Source organism: Miniopterus schreibersii, assembly GCF_964146895.1.
Source record: "Miniopterus schreibersii genome assembly, chromosome: 8".
Classification (NCBI taxonomy): Eukaryota; Metazoa; Chordata; class Mammalia; order Chiroptera; family Miniopteridae; genus Miniopterus; species Miniopterus schreibersii.
The window spans coordinates 6,403,926-6,423,722 of record NC_138109.1 but is presented as its reverse complement, the minus strand read 5'-3'; the positions used below and the strand labels follow the sequence as shown (position 1 = coordinate 6,423,722).

The 19,797-nt window shown below is 55.2% G+C and overlaps 1 protein-coding gene across 1 annotated transcript; it reads right to left on the bottom strand.

Annotated features, from left to right (window-relative positions):
* Positions 1-4,114: 4,114 nt before the first annotated feature.
* Positions 4,115-18,852, bottom strand: SLC2A7 (solute carrier family 2 member 7; the record flags this gene model as incomplete). Its single annotated transcript, XM_081145689.1, has 12 exons — positions 4,115-4,333; positions 4,913-5,040; positions 6,848-6,923; positions 9,568-9,669; positions 10,124-10,234; positions 11,616-11,803; positions 12,208-12,333; positions 13,774-13,926; positions 14,830-14,954; positions 16,977-17,137; positions 17,231-17,329; positions 18,823-18,852. The coding sequence occupies 12 exons, from the start codon at positions 18,850-18,852 to the stop codon at positions 4,115-4,117; spliced, it is 1,518 nt and encodes a 505-aa protein (XP_081001815.1).
* Between the last annotated feature and the right edge of the window lie 945 nt (positions 18,853-19,797).

Below are 19,797 nucleotides of genomic sequence, written 5' to 3'. Positions count from 1 at the left end.
TATCATTATTCCCATTTTTCACACAGGAAAGGAGACAGAAGTAACTTACCAAAGAGCAGGGCCAGGACCGCAAGCAGCAGGCTGGTTCCAGCGTCCATGCTGCACTGGCTGGTTTTGCAGGTGATGAGCTGCCTATCAGTGGAGGCGCCCAAGCAGAGGCCTGGTAACTGTAGGACTGTTGAACAAGAGATGCCTCCTGGGGACAGGGACTACGAGACAGCTAACTAAGGTCCTTTTCAGTCGAAATCCATGATTTTATGAAGAGGAAGGAGAAGTATCTGAAAAAGAGGTCCAGGCAGCCAACCAGAGGATGGGGAGGGACTGAGGGAGGCCTCTGTTGAGTGGGTTTCACAGCAGACACCTGACCCCACACCTTGAGCCAGTTTTCTCTCTGAAGGGTTGCTCGTCAGAGCCCAAACCCTGCCAGCTGTGTGACCGGCCTGCCCTGAGCCACCTGCCCAGCCCTGAAGACCAGGGACTGAGCCTCAGGGAAGCTCCAGGCTGCCCAGACCCCACAGGACAAGGCCAGCTCCACTCCACACCGCCTGGCCCAGGGTCCTCATCTGCAGAGTGGCGGAGGCGATGGGTCCCGTCTTTAATGTTCCTCCACTGCCAAAGTTCTGTGACTGTGGGTCCGGGCAAGGAGGCCAAGCCTGGGCTTCCAGAACAGTCCAGCCACTCCTGGTGTAGCTGAGAACAGCACGGTCTGAGTCACAGAAAAGCCTGGTTTATGGCGTGATTACAACATACTGGATGTTTTCCTCATTCACGTGCACAACATGTGGCAACTGCTAATCAAGCATCTAGAGGAGGAGGTCCTATTGGTCCTGCTTTAACACATAACTGATTTTCAGTATTTCCTTCCATGCACGAAAACTGAATTGCTGCAGCTCTTTAAAAGTGAGCCTGCTTTAGAGGGTTTTCCACTCACGCCCACACACTGCCAGCCTTGGCGTATCAAGTCCAAGTGCAACTGTGAATCCCAAAGAGTGGGATGTGGCCAGATGGCATTCCCGGTGCCTCACCCCGAGACCTTGGCTCACACCCTTCCTTCCTGGGGACCTTGACCTGGGCACCCTTCCTTTTCTGCAGAGTCAGCTCTTTGCAGCACCTGGGCTCAGGCACAAAGATTAGGGGGGTCCGTGCGAGCCAACCAAAGTACAAAGGGCCACTGTTCATTCGGAAAGAAGACCTGAGACGGGGGCATGTGGCGTGACTCAGCCCGAACCCCAAACCTCAGAACAACAACACTGATGAGGCCACCCAGGGAGAGGCTGCAGCTGTGACAAGTTGGAGCCACGGGTCACCTGCCCACAAATCAAACCCAATCAACAAGCCTTTACTGGACACCTGCTCCAGGTGCTGAGGAGGCGCCGAGTGAAGTGCCGTCAAGAACTTTGCTCTCAAGGCTGTCCCTCGTCCACGGGGTTGATGACAGAGGGACGGCTGTTCCCGTGCAACTGACAAGGGAAGAAGTCCCAGGAAACTCAGGGGCTTGCTTTAGGGCATCATGTCTGTGGCAAAGTGGGGACTAGGCTTTTCAGGGTCACATCAAGTCCCCACCTCGTGTACAACCACTAAGAGACAGTGCGGTTTTACTAATGTGAAATTTAAAATATTTTTTATTAATCGTTTCTTGTTTAAAATGTACAGACGTTCTGACATATGTACACTTCCCCGTTTTCACCCCGATGAAGATAATAAACATTTCCGTCGTTCCAAAAGTTTCCCCCCAGTAACTGCTGATCCAGTTTCTGTCACTATAGATGAATTGGCATTTTCTACAACTTTGTATAATTAAAATAATACAGTATATATTTTTTGGACTGGCTTGATCCATGGAGCAGAATTACTTTGAGGCTCATGCATGTTGTGGCACGTGGCAGGATTTTGTACCTTCGCCTTTGAGAAGAAATCTGTAGGGATCCTTGTAGGGACCGACCACAGCTCGTTCCTTCACTCACCCAGGGATGCCCGTTTATGCGGGTCCAGGTTGGGGCCGTTACGAATAAACCTGCCTGGAACTTTTGTGTAGGAGCCTCTGTGCGGACGTGCACTTTAATTTCTTTGGGTAAACACTCAGGAGCGGAAAGTTGGATCACATGGTAGAAGTTTAACTTTTTTAAGAGACTGGGAACCTGTTTTTGAAAGTGGCTGTCCCCTTTTACACCCCTGCCAGCAGCATACGAGGGTTCCGTTTTCTCCACTTCTTTGTCAACACTTGATGTAGTTGGTCTTTAATTTTAGGCCCTCTAACAGGTGTGTACTGGTATCTTATTGTGGTTTTAACCTGTATTTCCCTCATTACTAATAACATTGCGCACCTTTTCATGTGCTTGTTTACCATCCTGCGGCGTCTTTGGCGAAGCAGCCGTTCAACCCTTTGGCCCATTTTTAAACTTGAGTTGTTTTCTTATGACTGAGCCCTGAAAGTTCTTTATACGTGACCCATCTGTACATCTAGAGACACGTCTTTCTCAGATACATGATTTGCCTACATCCGTGCCAGTCTGTGGCTTGTCTTCTCATTCTCATAACAGTGTCTTACAAATAGCAGAAGTTCGGAAATTTGTCCAAGTCCAGTTAGTCAATATTTTCTTTGGGGGATTGTGCTTTTGGGTTGGTGTTTTTGTGTAACCCAAGCTCACAAATATTTATCTCCTATGTTCTATTCTAGAAGTTTTATAAAGTTTTAATTTAGGCCTATGGTCCATTTTGAGTTCATTTTTATATATGATGTAAGGTATGGATAAAAGTTCCTTTTTTCCACATATGGATATAATTACCCCAGTACATTTGTTGGAAATACTATCCTGTCACCATTCAGTTGCTTTCGTCAAAAATCAGCTGTCTCTGGCTGTGGGGGTTTATTTCTGGGTTCTTCATTGTGTTCCATTGGTCTATCTGCTCTACCATACTGTTTTGATAACTGTAGCTTTATAGTGAATGTTGACGTGCAGTCATAAGTCCTCCAACTTCAGTTTTCTCAAAGTTGTTTCGGCTATTTCACGTTTTTTGCATTTCCACTTGTCAGTTTCTACCCTCCCCCCACCAAAGCCTGCTGGAATTTTTATTGTAATTGTGTCGAATCTAGAGATAAATTTGGGGAGGGCTGAGCCAACCTTGCACTCCTAAAAAGCCCCACTTGGTCAGGATATATTATTGTTCTTATATTATTGAATTATATTTGCTAAAATTTGGTTAATAATTTTTTACCTATGTTCACAAGGGGTATTAATCTGTAGTTTCCTTGTAACGTCCTTAGTTTGGTTTTGGAATTGGAGTAACCATGGCTTCAGACAAGGAGTTGAGAAGTAGCCCTTTCTCTTTTATTTTCTGGAAGACCTTGTGTCAAATTGGTATTATTTCTTCCTTAAATGTTTGGTAGAATTCACCAGTGGACCCATTTGGACCTGGAGTTTTCTTTGTGGGAAGGTCTTTAACTACAAATTCAATTTCTTTAGCTGGTGTAGAACTGTACAGGTCATCAATTACTTACTGAGTGAGCTTTGGTACTTTGTGTCTTTTGATATAGGGCTCTCCTATTTCCAAGGCAGATATCAACTCACCAACCCAGAGAGGGTATTTTTTGAAACAGTCCCAAGAACACGCTTACCTCTCTTGCCCAGCTGGCCCCGCAGGCTGTGCTGCTGACCGGAACATGTGCAGCCCACGGCCCTGGAGTTTGAGTGGAAGCCTCCCCAGGACGGCAGTGGAATCCAGGGCCCTGGCCTCCAGTTCCTTTCGTTCTCGAACCATCACACTGATCGGAATTCGGGCCTCCTTATCAATAGCTGAACCTGAACAATTTTACTTTATGAAAGTGCGTCCGTACAGCATTCGAGTTTTGGTGCTAACGTAGAGTCAGAGAACCGCGTCCTGCGGATCAATGCCCAGGGCCCTGCCCATGCTCCTGAGCCACTCGGCCCGATGGTTAGGGCTGGAGGCTGACCCCGTCTCAACCAAATCAGGGACTAATCTTTCCAAAGCCTTCCAGTTGCCACCGGGGGGCCTAAAAAGCTCAGAGCTGTGACCCTCTCTTGAGGCCTGGGGCGGGAAGTCCCTTTCTCAGAGAAGGGAGCTTTGATGTGGCACCTGGGGACACGCAGAGCCATTAAAAGGAAGTTTCCTTGGCGGGCGGAGATGGCGCATGAGGCTCGACATCTGTGATCTCTTTCTTCTCCGGAATCTCCACTCCGTTTCTCTTCGCAAAAATTCGGTTTATCTCCACAAACGTTTGACCCTTGGTCTCGGGAATCACCACGTAGATGTAAACAGCGGTGAGGAGGCAGATCCCCGCGAACACGATGAAGCTGTAGGCCCCAATGGCCTCCTAGGCCAAGAGACAGGAAAACCGGAGGGGGCGGAGGCGGGAAGGACAGGGGCGGCTCCTGGGGGGCCTCTGTGAGTCACAGAGGAGTTCGCTGGCGGCCAGTTTTATTAAAATAGCTGGAGAGGTGGGTCCCGCCCTCCCGTCCAGGAGGACTCCTCAGCCCTTTAACAATGGGGACGTGCGCCCCCGGCCCGGGGTGTGGGCGCGGAGCTGGGGCGCTCACCGTCAGAGCCGGGGAGGAGGTGGCGGCAGGTTTGCGCCCTCGCCCTGGCTCCAGCCTGCTGCCTACTGCCTTGACCTTGGCACACGGGGGCCCCTAGTAGTCGGCCCTTCAGGACTTGAGCGAGGGGCTCCCGTCAGCGAGTGGGAAACGGGGTATTCCCAGGGCTTGGCCAGGGAGCCACCACACACGTTCGTGGGCCTCAGAGAGCTCTGCGAGCCGCCCCCCTGGGGAATTAGCTCTGGCCTTGGTAGAAGGGAACCGGCTTTATTTCCTGAAGCCCCTTCTGCTCAGGGGTGGGCAGGGGGACGGAGGGGGCAAGGCTGGCCCACTGTGCTTCCCGCCCGCGGCCCACTCACCTGGACCAAAGGGAACACGAAGCCCACGATGAAGTTGGTGAGCCAGTGCACAGCGCCGTCCACCACGAAGGCGGCCGGCCGCGACGACTGCAGGAAGATCTCGGTCCTCACCACGGAGGGGACGGGACCTCGAGGGCAGAGAGCGCAGGGCCCGTGGAGCGCAGGGGGCTGGGGAGCCCGGCCCCAACCCCAGGCCCTGTGACCTGTCCGTCTTGGCCTGCCCTCGACGGCCAAGGGAAGGAGCTGACATCTCTCCGTCAGCGCCCTGCTTCCTCTCCCCTGTGGCTTCTCCTGGGGGCACCCACGGCTGCGGGGTGCAAGGTGGAGGGGGGCGGGTGGGGGGCACCTCCCTCCAAGGGCCTCAAGGTCACAGTGTCCACTCTCCCTGGTGTTGGTGTCGTTTTGAAATTCTCAGACAGTAAAGGAACAGGGCTCAGTGAGCGCTTGTGCCCGGGGGGGGGGGGGACGGCCCTCCTGTGGAAGGTCTGGGGGATGGCGGGCACCTGGGCGCAAACCTGGCCTTTTTTCATTAAGGAGACTTTTCTAAAATGCCCAAATCCATTTTTTTCTAATCATCACCCCTTATATAATGTGAATACCACAGACCCACTGTATATCTGTTTGTTTACTGTATGTCTAGGGCTTTACACACAAAAATAATAAGGTTCTGTCTGTCCTTCCAGCCAATTTCCAACTCTTGGCGGTGGGGGGGGTGACATGGCCACGCTGGAAACGCAGCCTCAGTGGATGGAGATGGAGAGGACCTCAAAGCCCCGAAATGAGCTACCCTTGGGACATCAAATGAGAAACTACACACCAGGGAGGGGGGACCTTCCTCAGTGGTGAGGGAGGCGATCGGTGCCGCCCTGGTCTGCCTCCCTCCTCCCCTCGAGGGTACCGGGAGCAAACCAGTCCCTTAGGACCTGGCTCACATGTCACATCAGTGCAGGATCTGACCCCCGCCTGATTATCCGCATTCTTCAAACAGGAGCCTGAGACCCGGAGGAGCACAGGGCTTGCTCCAGGCGGCCCAGGCAGCAAGGGGCAGAGCAGCCAGGAGCTCAGGTCTCCCGCACACGTGGGACCTTTCCCCACTGCGCCCTCTGCCTCCACAATCAGGGCACATGCCGAAAATCCCACTTAGATATCCTTCAGCAGGACTGTGTCAGCCTTGCCCCCAGCTGTGTCCCCGGGGCCAGCCCGGCACAGACTAAGCAGGTGCCCCATCAGTGCGCTGAGTGGGTCGGTACCTTTACTCTGGTTTATGAAAAGCTCTTTCAAAATCGAGTTTCCGCAGGGAATGTCCTAGTCTTAGAGTCAGAGGTGCCTTTCCCCAGGCTGTGAGCACAGGGTCTGATTCTCAGAAGGACATGCAGAGGAGGGGAGCCTGGAGCCTGGAGGCTGACAGACAGGTAGGCCCAGGTGAAGGCCCAGGTACTAGCACAGGGACATGGGGATAGGTAACAAGGGAAGGTAACTGGAGGTCAGGGGACCAAAGACAATGGAGCCTTGAGTGGGCTGTGAGCTTGGAGGCTACAGGGAGTATGCAGAGGGTTTGCACATGAACCCAGGTGCCCCCGGTGGGGACTGGCTGGCATGAGCTCCCTCTCTGCAGAGGCTCAGCTCCGTGTGGGGTGCTGGACCTGAGGCTGGACACCTCCAGGAGCTGCAGGAGATTGATGGGGCCTGGCCTGGCTGTGGCACTGGCTGGCACTTAGTAAACGTTTGTTGAATGAATGAAGGTGAACTGGAATGGCCTTCAAGGACAAGGGAAATTGAGCATGGCCTCCAAGCGTGTGTGGGGTTGGTACAGGAACAGAGGACATCAGCGCGGCACAAGCCAAGGACGCCCACTCATTCAACAAATATTTACTGCGCTCCTCTGGGTGCCACGCACGAGGCCCTGGGAGGCTGGCGGGGTGTGCGGGTACTCACTGGGCCCAATGGAGTGTCCCGCGATGTAGGAGAAGACACAGACGACACTGAGATAGGACAGCTCAGGGACCGTGCTCTGTGGGGAGAGGTAGGGCTGTCGGTGCCCGACAGGGCCTGGCCTGGGACCTCTGAGAGCTCGAGGCCAAGGGCCCCACGGACAGATGAGGCCACCTGCACCCGGGCTGCCTGCCCGCCACGGGAAGGAGCCACACCTGGATTTCTGAGCACCCGCGTGCCTCCAGGGCTCTGCAGGCAAGGGGGGGGGGGGTGTGAAGCCAGGGACTGATAGCCGCTCTCTAGGTCGCAGGGGGCTTCCACCAGCCCTATTATTCCCTGACCATCACCAATGTTAACCCGTTAATCTTCACGACACCACCGCGAGCGAGGATGCTATCGTTTCAATCCTACAAAGGTGGGCTCAGAGCACCGAGAGCCTGGACACAGACCAGGAGGGCGCTTGGGCCCCCAGGGGTCAAGCAACAGCCCAAGTCAGACCATCAGCAGGGATGGCGCTGGGACCCGGACCCCACGCTAGCTGAGAGAATCCTTCTAGAAGCCACAGGACCGGGAGAGCCTGTGGATCATCTATGCTGCCCACAGCAAGACAACGGCTGGCACAAAACCGGCGAACAGACTCCCACCAGCCTGGCCACGCAGGTAACTGTGTCACCACGACAATGAAAAACGCTGCGGAGGAGGGGTTGGCGCGGTGCCGACGGTGCAGGTGGGCCGGGGACACCTCCTTCCATGAACTTGTCTCCAAGCTGCAGGTGAGGGGGAGGGGGGAGAGAGGAGCCTCCCAGATGCTGAGTGACTTGGGATGAAGACCAGCGAGGCTTCTGAGCAGGTGGGGTCCGTTTCCATACTTGAAGCAAAAGGGGACATGGCCGAGGCTGGAAGCCCTGGACACGGTGCCACGTGGGCCGGGGGCTGGGTACGTCTCCAGCAGGAGCCGACAGGGCTGCCGGATGCTCAGACAGAGACGGTAAGATGAAAAAATAATTGCTGGGGACGTCATTTAGGTTTCCAGCAGGTAACTAACAATGATCTGTCTAGTTTTATTTGTTCTTCATTTGCCTAAATTTCCTAAATGTTCTCCTAAAAAGTTAGATAAGTTTTAAAGTTAAAAAATAAGGTCTTTAGTCCAGCCGGGCGTGGCTCAGCGGTTGAGCATCGACCTGGGATCCAGGCGATTGGGGTTCGATTCCCGGTCAGGGCACATGCCCGGGTTGTGGGCTCGATCAATGACTCTCATCATTGAGATTTCTATCTCTGTCTCTCCCTCTCCTTTCCTCTCTCTGAAATCAATAAAGATATATATATATATATAAATAAGATCTTTAGAAAGAAAACGTTAATTAAACCAAAACTGGAATGTAGCTAGCGTTGTCCTCGCTGGCCGCATCCCCAGTCTCTGCCCGCCGGTTCCTCCACTGGCCCCCTCGTGTGTGCCCTTCATCCCCCTGAGGGTCTCTGTGCTCGGCCTGTTGTTGAGGAGGAAGTCATCACGGAGAGGACAGCTCGGGAAAGAAGGCGGTCACTGATTTACAGAATAACCTCCTCGCACGACGTTCTTGCCCTCGTGTCTACTGCGTTTCCAACAATGTCATTTTAATTGAAAAGGGTCTCTGTCAGCTGGTGCAGTTACTGTAAAAGCAACCAATGCAAAGATGTAAGCCAGGGCGTAAACCATGTTGGCTGGTTGCAGAATACTTCCTGTTAGGGCCATCCTATGTATTTTCAAACTTTTGGTAAGACCCATAATAAATATGTGCTTGAGAAAATCACAAATTAAAATGATGTCGTTCCAGTTTGGGCGGCCTATTGTGTTTCGAGCTTACTCCAACCCATTGACTCGATGCCCATTTATTTCATAGCTTCTCATGTTCGTTTCTGTTCCCATTTCACTCTGACCAGCTCCCCGAGATACTTTAACACTGGAGACCGACATACATCGTGACGTGCGGTAGGATTTCACGATGAGAGCACTGTTCCACTTTGTAACCTGGGGGATTGTTTTTATTTATTTATTTCAATCCTCACCTGCGGATATTTTTTCCATTGATTTTTTTTCAGAGAGAGTGGGAGGGAGAAAGAGAGAGAGAAACATCAATGTGAGGGAGACACATCGATTGGTTGCCTCCCACACATGCCCTGACCAGGGCTGGGGCTTGAACCTGCAACCCGGGTAAGTGCTCTTTTTTTAAAAAATATCTTTTTATTGATTTCAGAGAGAGGAAAGGAGAAGGAGAGAGAGATAGAAACATCAAGGAGGAGAGAGTCATTGATCAAGCCCACAATCAGGCATGTGCCCTGACCGGGAATCGAACCCCGATTTCCTGGATCCTAGGTCGACGCTCAACGGCTGAGCCACGCCCGGCCGGGCCAGGTACGTGCTCTTGACCAGAAATTGAACCCGAGACCCTTCGGTGCGCAGGCCAATGCTCTGACCACTGAGCAACACTGGCCAGGGCTATTTAGCTATTTATTTGCTCGTGTGTGTGCAGGGGAGTGAAGTCGCCCACGAACATCCCTGCAGGACTGGGCATCACAAAGTACTTGCATTGAAGGGGGCGTGGAGCCGGACACAGCTGAGAACCACCCTGGTCTGTTGGTGCTGAGCCTGTTCCCTGGACCTCCCACCCACCCAGGGGCTCTGGGCCCCCGCTCCCAGCCTGTCTTATCCCAGAGAAGGGGTGGGGGGAGGGGACCGGTCCCACCTGGAAGAGGAGCGCCAGCGTCAGCGTGAGGCAGGCCGAGCCGCAGATGCCATAGCCGACCAGCAGGAGGAGCCGTCTCCCCAGCCACTCCACGGTGACCGCCTGCAGGGGAAGGGAGGAGTGAGGGGCCTCCATGGCCCAGGGGGCGCCCAGAGTTCTGGGACCTGGTGCTACCACTCCCTCCTCCAGCACCGCCCTGCGTGGCCTTTCTTACATTTTCTAGTTTCTGTATTTGATGCTTTGGCATCTTGGGGCCCTGCTGACGCCTGGAGGGACTGTCCCTACCATGGTTAGCCAATTTCTAGAGACAGCAAACAATCGCCTGTGAATATGCCCTTCATGTGAAACTAACCCACCCAGAGGCCACACCTCCGACCTCCTCTACGGGGCGCTCACACTCAGGGCCGCTATCCCCCTGCCCCACCACTCAGGGCAGGTCCCAGAGACAACCAAGGGCAGGTGCCAGACAACCAGACTCTGTGGGGCTCCTGTCTGCCTGCAGGGCACCTGCTTGGGACCCCCCCAACCAGTGGAAAGAATATTCCAGGTCGCTCACCGAGATGACGGTCATCACTATGTTGACCACTCCGGCACCCACTGTTACGTATTGGGAGTGATCGGCCGCCACGCCAGCGGATACGTAGATCATGTCTGCGTAGTAGTTGATCTAAAACAAAAGCCCAGGGGCTGTGAGGACAGGCCCAAGGCGTAGGCCTCTGGTTTAACTTTCCTGACTCTACAACAAACAGTCTGCAAAGCCCAGGGGAGGCAGCTGGTGATGGGGAAAAAGAGCTGTGACTTGGAGTCAGGAGACTGGGATGCAGCCTGGCTCTGCCTGGAGTCCCAGGTGATCACAGCTCTTCTTGACTCTGAGCCTCGGCTTCTGCGTCTATAAAATGGGATCTGGACCCTAAGACTTCCCCCTCTGCTGCGTTGCTAGTCTATGATCTCAGGCCCCAAGGAGTGACCCCTCACCTTTTGTTCCGGGCCAAGCTCAGCTCCTCTCCAGGCCCAGCCCCAAGGATGTGGGTTTACTCAGCCCTTCCAACAGCCACATGTGCTGTTGCCCATTGGGTGGCTCCTACCAGGGCTGTATCCCACTCCCAACATCACTTGTTAGACATCCCTGAGGCCCTGAAGCTGCCTCTCTCTGACACTCCCTTTGAGTAGCTGCATTACCCATCCAACCACTGATGTTTCTGGAAGCACCACCCCCCCCCCCCCCCGCTCCATTTTGTGATATCTCCGCTCTTCCTTCTACACCATTGATAGATCCAGTTACAGACAGAGAGCCAGGTTCACTCACAACAATGCCACCAGCAGCTGCAGCTGAGTGAGTCCAAGGTGGCCCCTAACCCAGGCTGTGCCCACCAACCACCCTCCCCTGGGAACCCGAAGCTGGTTCCAGGAGATCTCCAGCTCATTGCAGCCTGCTCATTGGGGAAAGGGCTACTGGCAGGAGACATTTCCCCCTGGGGACTGGAGCAGGAGGAAAGAGGCGGGCACATGGGAGACGCAGAGTGGGAAGGCGGAGAGAGCCTCCCAGGTCCCTTGGGGACATTGGGTCTCTGCTTTCAGGCACCCAGCTGCATCCTGAGCTGCTTCTATAAACTAAGTCTGGTTTCGCTTCGGCTTTTTCCAGGGGCGCCTCGTTCCTAGCAAACAAAAATGTCCCGTGTGATGGGGTGCGACTGCCCGGCAGCCCTGTGTTTAGGCCTCTGGCGTATCCCAGCTCCTGAGGAGCCACCTGCTCCACTAGCTCCTCACTCTCACCTCCCCTGGATGCGGAGCTCAGCTCTGCACAGCTGAACCCTGCACTTGAACTCTGCACTAATGTGCAGCCGCAGCACCGACACCAACACTGTTCGTGGTGGTTCAGTGAACGTTTGCCGGGTCTAATCAAATTGAGTGGCTTTCGAGTGGCCCAGCAGTTCTGAGAGAGAGCCTGGCCTGGACCCCTCCACAGCCCGACTGCAGGGCCGGACTCCCGTCTTCGCCAGCCTCCCGCGGCTGCGGGGCACGCAGGCCGCCCCACGTGGCCCATGTACCGCGTTGACCCCGGAAAGCTGCTGGCCGGCCATGAGCACGATGATTGAGATGAGCTGCCACCGCAGGGGCCGGAAGGTGAACAGGTTGAGCACGGACAGGCGGCCCTCGGCCCTCTCGGCCTGGTCCTCCAAGCACATCTCTTCTATTTCATCCTGTACATCAGCCCAGCCCCTCAGTGTCCTCAGCGCTGCGGGGAGCAGAGCGGCCCCATCTGTCACCGGCAGCACCTACCCCGAGGCCCGCCTCTGGCCACAGGCCCACCGGTTTCCCAGTGCAGAGCGCTCATGACCCCAGCTAGGACCCCAACAATGTGATGGTGTCCCCAAGCCCAACCGCGCTCCACCCTGGCCCAGCTCTCAGCTTTCAGCACGGGTCAGCTGTGCCTGTGACCGGGTCCGTGCTCTGCACTGGACCACCCCCCCGAGCTGCCTGGACCCCCCAGCACCGGCCGCGCCCCCATCCCATCCCATCAGCACCTGCCTCTCGGAGCCCCTCACTCCATCCGGCCACCCGCCTGTCCTGTGCTTTGGGCGCTATGGAGGGACGTTCTGGCAGGCGTGGGAGGCGGCAAAGCAGCCTGCACCCCAGTACCTTGTCGAGCTGTGACCTCATCTCCTTTCTGGATCAGAGTGTACCGCGGGCTCTCGGGGAAGAAGGGGAGAGACAGGAGCTGCAGCAGCGCGGGGACCCCCGTGAGTGCCAAGAGCACGGGCCAGCCTGCAAGGGACCAACACCGAGAACTTGACACTGACCCGCCAGGGTCCCTGGGGGCTCTGGGCTCCCTCCACCTGACCTTTCCCATGTCCTGACTCTCTCCTCTTACAAGGCCACTCGCCCACGATGGTCTAGCCCTTGGTGAGAGCCAAAGACAGCAGGGACCTAGTTCCTGTCACGATGTGGCTGCCCAGGACCCACCCACACAGGGGGTCTGCATTTAACAATGGAGAAAATAACTATGATTTTAAAAAGATATGTTATTAATGCCTTTTGCAGGAAGAGCATTGCTTTTCTTAGGAACAGTATTTGACTTAAAAGTGTGAGCCCTGGAGAAAACGAAGCCACATCTTGTTTCTAATTTTATTGGCTGGAAATGACATAAGTTTACATCCCAAGAGAGGGGGGCCTGCGTGGGGGATGGGCCCAGCATGGGGGGGGGCATGGGAGCTCCTTCTGAAGGTTTGCATTCAGCAGGCGGTACTGAGATTCAACTAACCCCCGGCAGCCATGGTGGGAACTGGCGAGTTAATGAACCCCTCTAAGCCTCCGTTTTCTTGCCAGCAAAGAAAAGATTATGGGATGATGATGATGATAGTTCTGCACAAGGTTGGTGAGGGCTGAACGAGGCCCCACACCCCCCGGCGTGGCCTCCACCCGGGGCCCCTTCCGTGACAGGTGTTTACGGCTCGGCTGCACCGGGCAGCCTGGGAATCGCTGACACCAAGGATCTTTCACTGAGCACCTACTGGGTTCCCAGCCCCTTCAAGGGCCTGTGGGGAATGCAAACACCTGGATCTGCCCACGAAGGAATGTGTGGAATTTGGAAACGTGTAAAATGAAAAACCCAAACCAAACCCCACTGCACTGGCACCCCCAGATGGCTGTCCCACCCTCTCCCTCTCCCCTAACTTCCCCCACCCCACTCTCAGGCAATGACCTTGCCTCCTGCGTCACTGAGGAGATGGAAGGAACCAGCAGAAACCATCTGCACGGGCCACGACCACCACAAAACGGTGACCACGGCCAGCCTTGCACAAGCTCGTCCCACACCCCTTCACGTGACGCTGGACCCACCTTAGCAGCCAATATGTTGGCATTTTTCTCAGCTGACAAAATCCTCTCCAGCCCCTTCCCCTTCCAGCTACCGGCCAACTTCTTCCCTTCCCGGCACAACTCCCAAGGGTGCATATGCCTCTCCTCCCATTCCCAAGCACAATTTGTCCCCATCACTCACCAAAACTGTCCTCATCAAGGTCACCCGTGTCCACCAAGCTGCACACTGCACAGCCCAAAGGTCACCCCTCGGCCTCAGCGGACTTGATCCGCCAGTGATGTGCGCACAGCTGAGCGAACGACCGGACCCAGCGCCCTCGGCGCCCACACGGCCCCACACGACCCCCAGGACCCTCTTCCCCTTTGACCTTGGCGTGCCCCAGGTACCTGTAGGATTGCCCAGGATGCCCTGCAGGCTGAAGATCTGCGCCAGGAAGACTCCCACGATGACAAAAACCTCAGTCATTGTTCCCAGAGTGCCCCTGAGGTTCTTGGGAGCCAGCTCTCCCAGGTACATGGGAAGGGCACTGTAGGAGATGCCTGGTTCCAGCAAAAGAGAAATCAGGGGAGAAGAGCAGTCCCAGCCTCCTGGGACTTGGGACCCAGGACCTGGGATGTAATTCAGCTCCATCTCACAATCCCCAAGCTTCTCTGTGCTGTGGGCGCCACTGACAGGCAACTGAGCTCGCACAGCCCCACCTCCCTGCAGGAGATGGAACCGGGCCCTGTGGGCTGCTGAGTTTGCACGGATGAGGGGACCCTCCCAGAATCCTCAGACCCCCCGGCAGGGCCACCTGCAGGGCGTGATGAGAGGTCCTCTCCTTCCTAGTTGCAGAGCTGGGGCCCTGGGTAGGGGGACTTCAAGACAACTCTTTTGCTTTCACCTATTTTCTGACTTTTCTAAAGCAAGGACTACTTGTATCACTTAAAAAAAAAAAAAAAAAATAGAAGAAACCTGGCTCCCCTGCTGGCTGAGGCCCCAAATTCTGTGTCCCTTTTTCTCGAAGCCCCTCATCCTCACTGTACACTGGACACCCTCCTTGGAAAATACCTTGTAAAGCCCTATCAGTTATTTATACGTCAAGGTAAAAGTGTGGGCTTTTAAAAAAAGTTTTTAAATTAAACTTATTGGGGTAACGTTGGCTAATAACGTTATATAAATCTATAATACGACATCTGTATACTCTTTTGTGTGCTCACCGCCCGAAAGCATGTTTCCAGATCCTTTCCCTGGCAGAAGGTTTTGCTAACTAAGGGGAAGGGGAAAGAGAGCATGAGCTGTGCAAAGGCCTGGGAACGGAGACAGGAGGCTGCCCAAGAAGGGAGACCCCCGTCTCCCCTGCTTCCAGCCTTGGCCTGTGGTGCCAGGCAGGTCGGCCTTGGCCCCTTGCCCCACTGGCGAGCCTGAGCGCGGCCTGGGGCTTCAGCTGTCACTCCAGGTACCTGCACAGACTCCCAGCAGCACTCGAGAAAAGATGATCAGTTCAAAAGCCTTGGCCACCTTGCTGACTCCCATCAGGACGGCGGGGACGATGGCGAAGACGTTATTGATCAGCAGGGTTCCCTTTCTGCAGGGACAGCAGAGCCCAGAGGGCAGGGCGCTGAGGCGGCAGAAGCTGTCCCCGCCAGCTCCCGCTCTCAGGCAGCGATCGCAGCCGCCTGGGAATGTGCCTGCGAGGGCCGGTGGCTGGAAAGCTGGGGCCGATGCACACGAGTCCCAGGAAGGAAGGCCTGGGGCGGGTGTGCTAACAGTTGGAGCTGACTGAGGACAGTAGGGAAGGAAGGAGTGGGCTGCCTCCTCAGGTAGGGAGCTTGCTGTTGCTGGTGGTATTCAAGCAGTGACTAGACTAGATGAAGGTGATCAGGAATGTTGAACAGGGGATTCCCACAACAGATGGGATACAGAGTCAGACTAGATGATCCCATGAGTCTATGAAAGAGTGGGGGGGGGCTGGAAAACAGAGCTACACTGTCCTGACCCCCAGGACCATCCCTACCTTCTGGACTGTGCCCTCTGCCCTTTGATGACATCCATCAATGGCTCCCTTGACCCCCGGCCCCCACGTTTGGCTTGGGTTTTGCCAAAGGAGGAAACAGTGGAAGGTCAGGAAGGAAGGAAGTGTCCCAGCTGTGGGGTGGCTGCTGGCTGCACAGCCTTTGTGACTTGCCCACATTCCTCCCACCTTTGAGGACCATCAGGACTTTGAGGACTTTGGCAGGAGCGGGGGTGGGGGGTCTTTAAACAGAAACCCCTCCTGAGGGGTAGCCACAGAGCCCTGTGAAAATCCCTGCTAGGCAGCACTGGGTGCCCAGATGTGCAGAATGGTTTTCTCAGGCTCCTTTCTCTCCTGGGGTGGCTGTTCCCCTGAGAAAGCTGCCATCAGAGCCCAAACTGAGAGCAGAGGATCTGCCAGCCCTGATCCAGAGAGAACAGCCCTCACCTGCCTGTCCCTCCACCAGCCCTGACTGCTCAGGGCTGTCCGGAACCCACTGGGACAAGGCCAGCTCCACTGTGAGCCAGTCTCAGGGTCCTCATCTGCAAAATGAGGGTGGCGATGAGACCATCTCTAAGGCCCCAAGTTCTGTGACTGTGGGTCCAGGCAAGGAGGCCAAGCCTGGGCTTCCAGAACAGTCCAGCCACTCCTACTGTAAGCTGGGAACAGCACAGTCTGAATCACAAAAAAGCCTGGTTTATGGCGTGATTACAACATACTGGATGTTTTCCTCATTCACGTGTACAACATGTGGCAACTGCTAATCAAGCATCTAGAGGAGGAGGTCCTATTGGTCCTGCTTTAACACATAACTGATTTTCAGTATTTCCTTCCATGCACGAAAACTGAATTGCTGCAGCTCTTTAAAAGTGAGCCTGCTTTAGAGGGTTTTCCACTCACGCCCACACACTGCCAGCCTTGGCGTATCAAGTCCAAGTGCAACTGTGAATCCCAAAGAGTGGGATATGGCCAGATGGCATTCCCGGTGCCTCACCCCGAGACCTTGGCTCACACCCTTCCTTCCTGGGGACCTTGACCTGGGCACCCTTCCTTTTCTGCAGAGTCAGCTCTTTGCAGCACCTGGACTCAGGCACAAAGATTAGGGGGGTCCGTGCGAGCCAACCAAAGTACAAAGGGCCACTGTTCATTCGGAAAGAAGACCTGAGACGGGGGCATGTGGCGTGACTCAGCCCGAACCCCAAACCTCAGAACAACAACACTGATGAGGCCACCCAGGGAGAGGCTGCAGCTGTGACAAGTTGGAGCCACGGGTCACCTGCCCACAAATCAAACCCAATCAACAAGCCTTTACTGGACACCTGCTCCAGGTGCTGAGGAGGCGCCGAGTGAAGTGCCGTCAAGAACTTTGCTCTCAAGGCTGTCCCTCGTCCACGGGGTTGACGACAGAGGGACGGCTGTTCCCGTGCAAATGACAAGGGAAGAAGTCCCAGGAAACTCAGGGGCTTGCTTTAGGGCATCATGTCTGTGGCAAAGTGGGGACTAGGCTTTTCAGGGCCACATCAAGTCCCCACCACATATGCAACCGACAAGAGCCAGTGCAGTTTCCTAACGTGAATAGCGCCCCCTCCTGTTTACCTGCCACACTTGTCGACCAGCACGCCGACCATCAGCGACCCCAGCAGGCCGCCCAGAGGAAACATGGACACGGTGCAGGACCACAGGAGCAGCAGGAGCCTCTCGTCCATGCCTGTTCCGTGTCGCTCAAAGTAGGTGTCGTTATAAAATGACTTCAAGACCTGGAAAACATTGCCCCATTCGTAGCCAAGAACATGAGGCAACTCAGGGGAGGACTTGAGGCCGGCGGCCGCCCCCCGGTCCCTTGGGCCCACCTTGTGTGGCGTGTTGACCACGGCGATGTTGTAGCCATACTGGAAGGCCGAGCCGAAGGCCGCGCTCAGCGTCGCCAGCACCAGCGTGGGCTGCAGTCGCTGCGGAGGTGGGGTCCAAGATCAGGGGCTCTGGGGTTGGTCTTAGACCTCAGGAAGTGGGCCCCCCACCAGGCTGGGCCCAAAGTAGGGGACCCCCAGGCCATGCCCAGGGAAGGTGGGTTGGTGGCTGGCTGGGATTGGGGCTCCCAGGGCTCTGAGACGTGGGAGGCAGCGTGGGGAGCGTGGGTGGGAGGGTTTCCTGTTCCTCCTCAGTCATTCCCTCCTTAAAGATATATCTGAGCCCGGCCGGGCGTGGCTCAGCGGTTGAGTGTTGACCTAGCATCCAGGCGATCGGGGTTCGATTCCCGGTCAGGGCACATGCCCAGGTTGCAGGCTCGATCCCCAGTCAGGGGCGTGCAGGAGGCAGCCGATCAATGACTCTCTCATCACTGATGTTTCTCTCTCTCCCTCTCCCTTCCTCTCTCTGAAATCAATAAAGATATATTTAAATATATATATACATATATATACACACACACACATATATCTGAGCTTCCACCCTGTGCCTGGCCCTGGGTGAAGTAGGGGATGCTTCTGAAAAAGGTCCAGCATCACGCTGGCCTTGCGGAGTTGACATTCTAGAGAGGACATTCTAGAGAGGAGAGGCCAAAAAGAAAAAAGACAGATACGAGAATCCCAAAATTCGATAATGCTGTGAGGACAGTCAAATGGGGTAAGAGGGCAGAGCTGGTGGGTAGGAGGGGCCGTGTTCAGTAGGGTGGGCAGGGCAGGCGTCTCTGGGAGGCGCCTTTGAGCTGAGCCCTAAGTGGACAAGAGCGTGGGGTGGAGTGTCCCAGGTGGAGGGAGCGGGGAACAGAGGCCCTGGAGCACACCTGAGGCTTGTCTGTCACTCCCAGGCAGGTGCCCAGGAAAACTGAGGCAATGGGGCTTCCATGCTACCACAGAACCCACGGCAGCTCTGGGGAACTGGCCCCAGAGCCAAAGTGTGAGGAGGGGGCGGCAGAATTGGGCAGGGTCTGCGGCTGCCTGAATTGGTGCTGCCCGGGACTCCAAGAAACCCGCTGATCCGGAGCCACAGCCCTTGGGCCATCCCCCACCCCTCTGTTTGCCTGTGAACTGCACCCCTACCCCCCACCCCCACCATTGGCTGCTTGACCGCCAGCAGGCCTCAGGCCTGCTTGCCTGGGAACCAGCCCTTCGAAGGGCAGGGTGTAGGGTTCCGGCACCTCCAGAGGCTGGGGACGGGGACAGGGCCGGGGGCTGGGGGTTGCAAGGAGGGTGGCATCTCCAAGATCACCCCGTCTCCCACACTTCATTAGAGCGGGACTCAGCCTCCCTCTCTTGTGTCTCAGCTGCGATGCCTGAGGAAGCAGCCGTCCCCACACTGGTCTCCCAGGGCTGGTGATCCCCAGGAAAGGCAGGGCAGAGCCTCCCCTCCTTGCATTTCGGGAGCCTTCCCCTCCTTCGGCAGGTCCCCGCTTCTGGTGGGAAAGGGACAGTAACAGTGGCAGTTTCCTAGACCTGGCACTTACCCCCTTCCGGGGTGGGCTGGGCATCTCCATCCTGTTCAGGGGAGAAACAGGTGCGCTCTGCCTCCCAGGCGACACCCGGGTCTGCTCCGCACCAGCCCTGTCTCCCTGGGGCCTGTGTGGCTTTATTACCCTTTTGGCCTCTGGACCCTGCCGACTTCCCCCAAGAGCACGCTTTCCTTGGACGTACTGATAAGATAAGTTTCACACGCAGCATGAATTTTGTCTTTGCCTCCACCGAGCCCCAAACCAGAAGCTCCCTAATTGTACCAAGGAGGGAGAAACGCTGTCTGCCGTTGGTGCCTAGACATGTGCAGTCCCAGAGGCCCCGGTGGCCCGATTGCCTGGATCTCGGGTGCTTCTCCTGTGTTGAGTTCTTTGTGCTTCCGCTTACAAATGTGGACTAATTGCTCATCAGCAAACAAAACACTTTTAAAGAACTACAACTTAATTATTTCTAATTACACCTACGGGCATCAAATAAGTCAGTAAAATATTAAACGAAGGTGTTCGCTTCAGAATTATCTCTATTAAGAGAAAATAAAGTGGGGACTGACTAAGTGATGACAGGCTGCCGTTCCAAAGGATAATTATGAAAATTATGTAAGAATATGGCACCACGTTATGAACGTGATGCTAAGTCGCCAAAGCAAAATGCACGCGGGGGCCTGGGTGCGAGCGGGCCGCGTGGACGGATGAGGGGCATGGCCTTGATCATCTCGAGGCGCCTACACTAAGCACTAAAATCCTGCGCACACCACACGCTCTTTGCCCAGCTGACAAAAAAAAAATAGGTATAAGTTTGATTCATTCACACTGGTTATTGCTGTGTTCACTGTTGTCATTTTTGTTTATTTTTGTTTAAAATATTACAGATGTCCCTTTTTCTCCCCAATGACCCGTTCCACCCCATCCCTTCCCCCTCCCCAGTCCCTCTCCCCACCATTGTCCGTGTCCTTGGGTTGTGCATAGATGCAT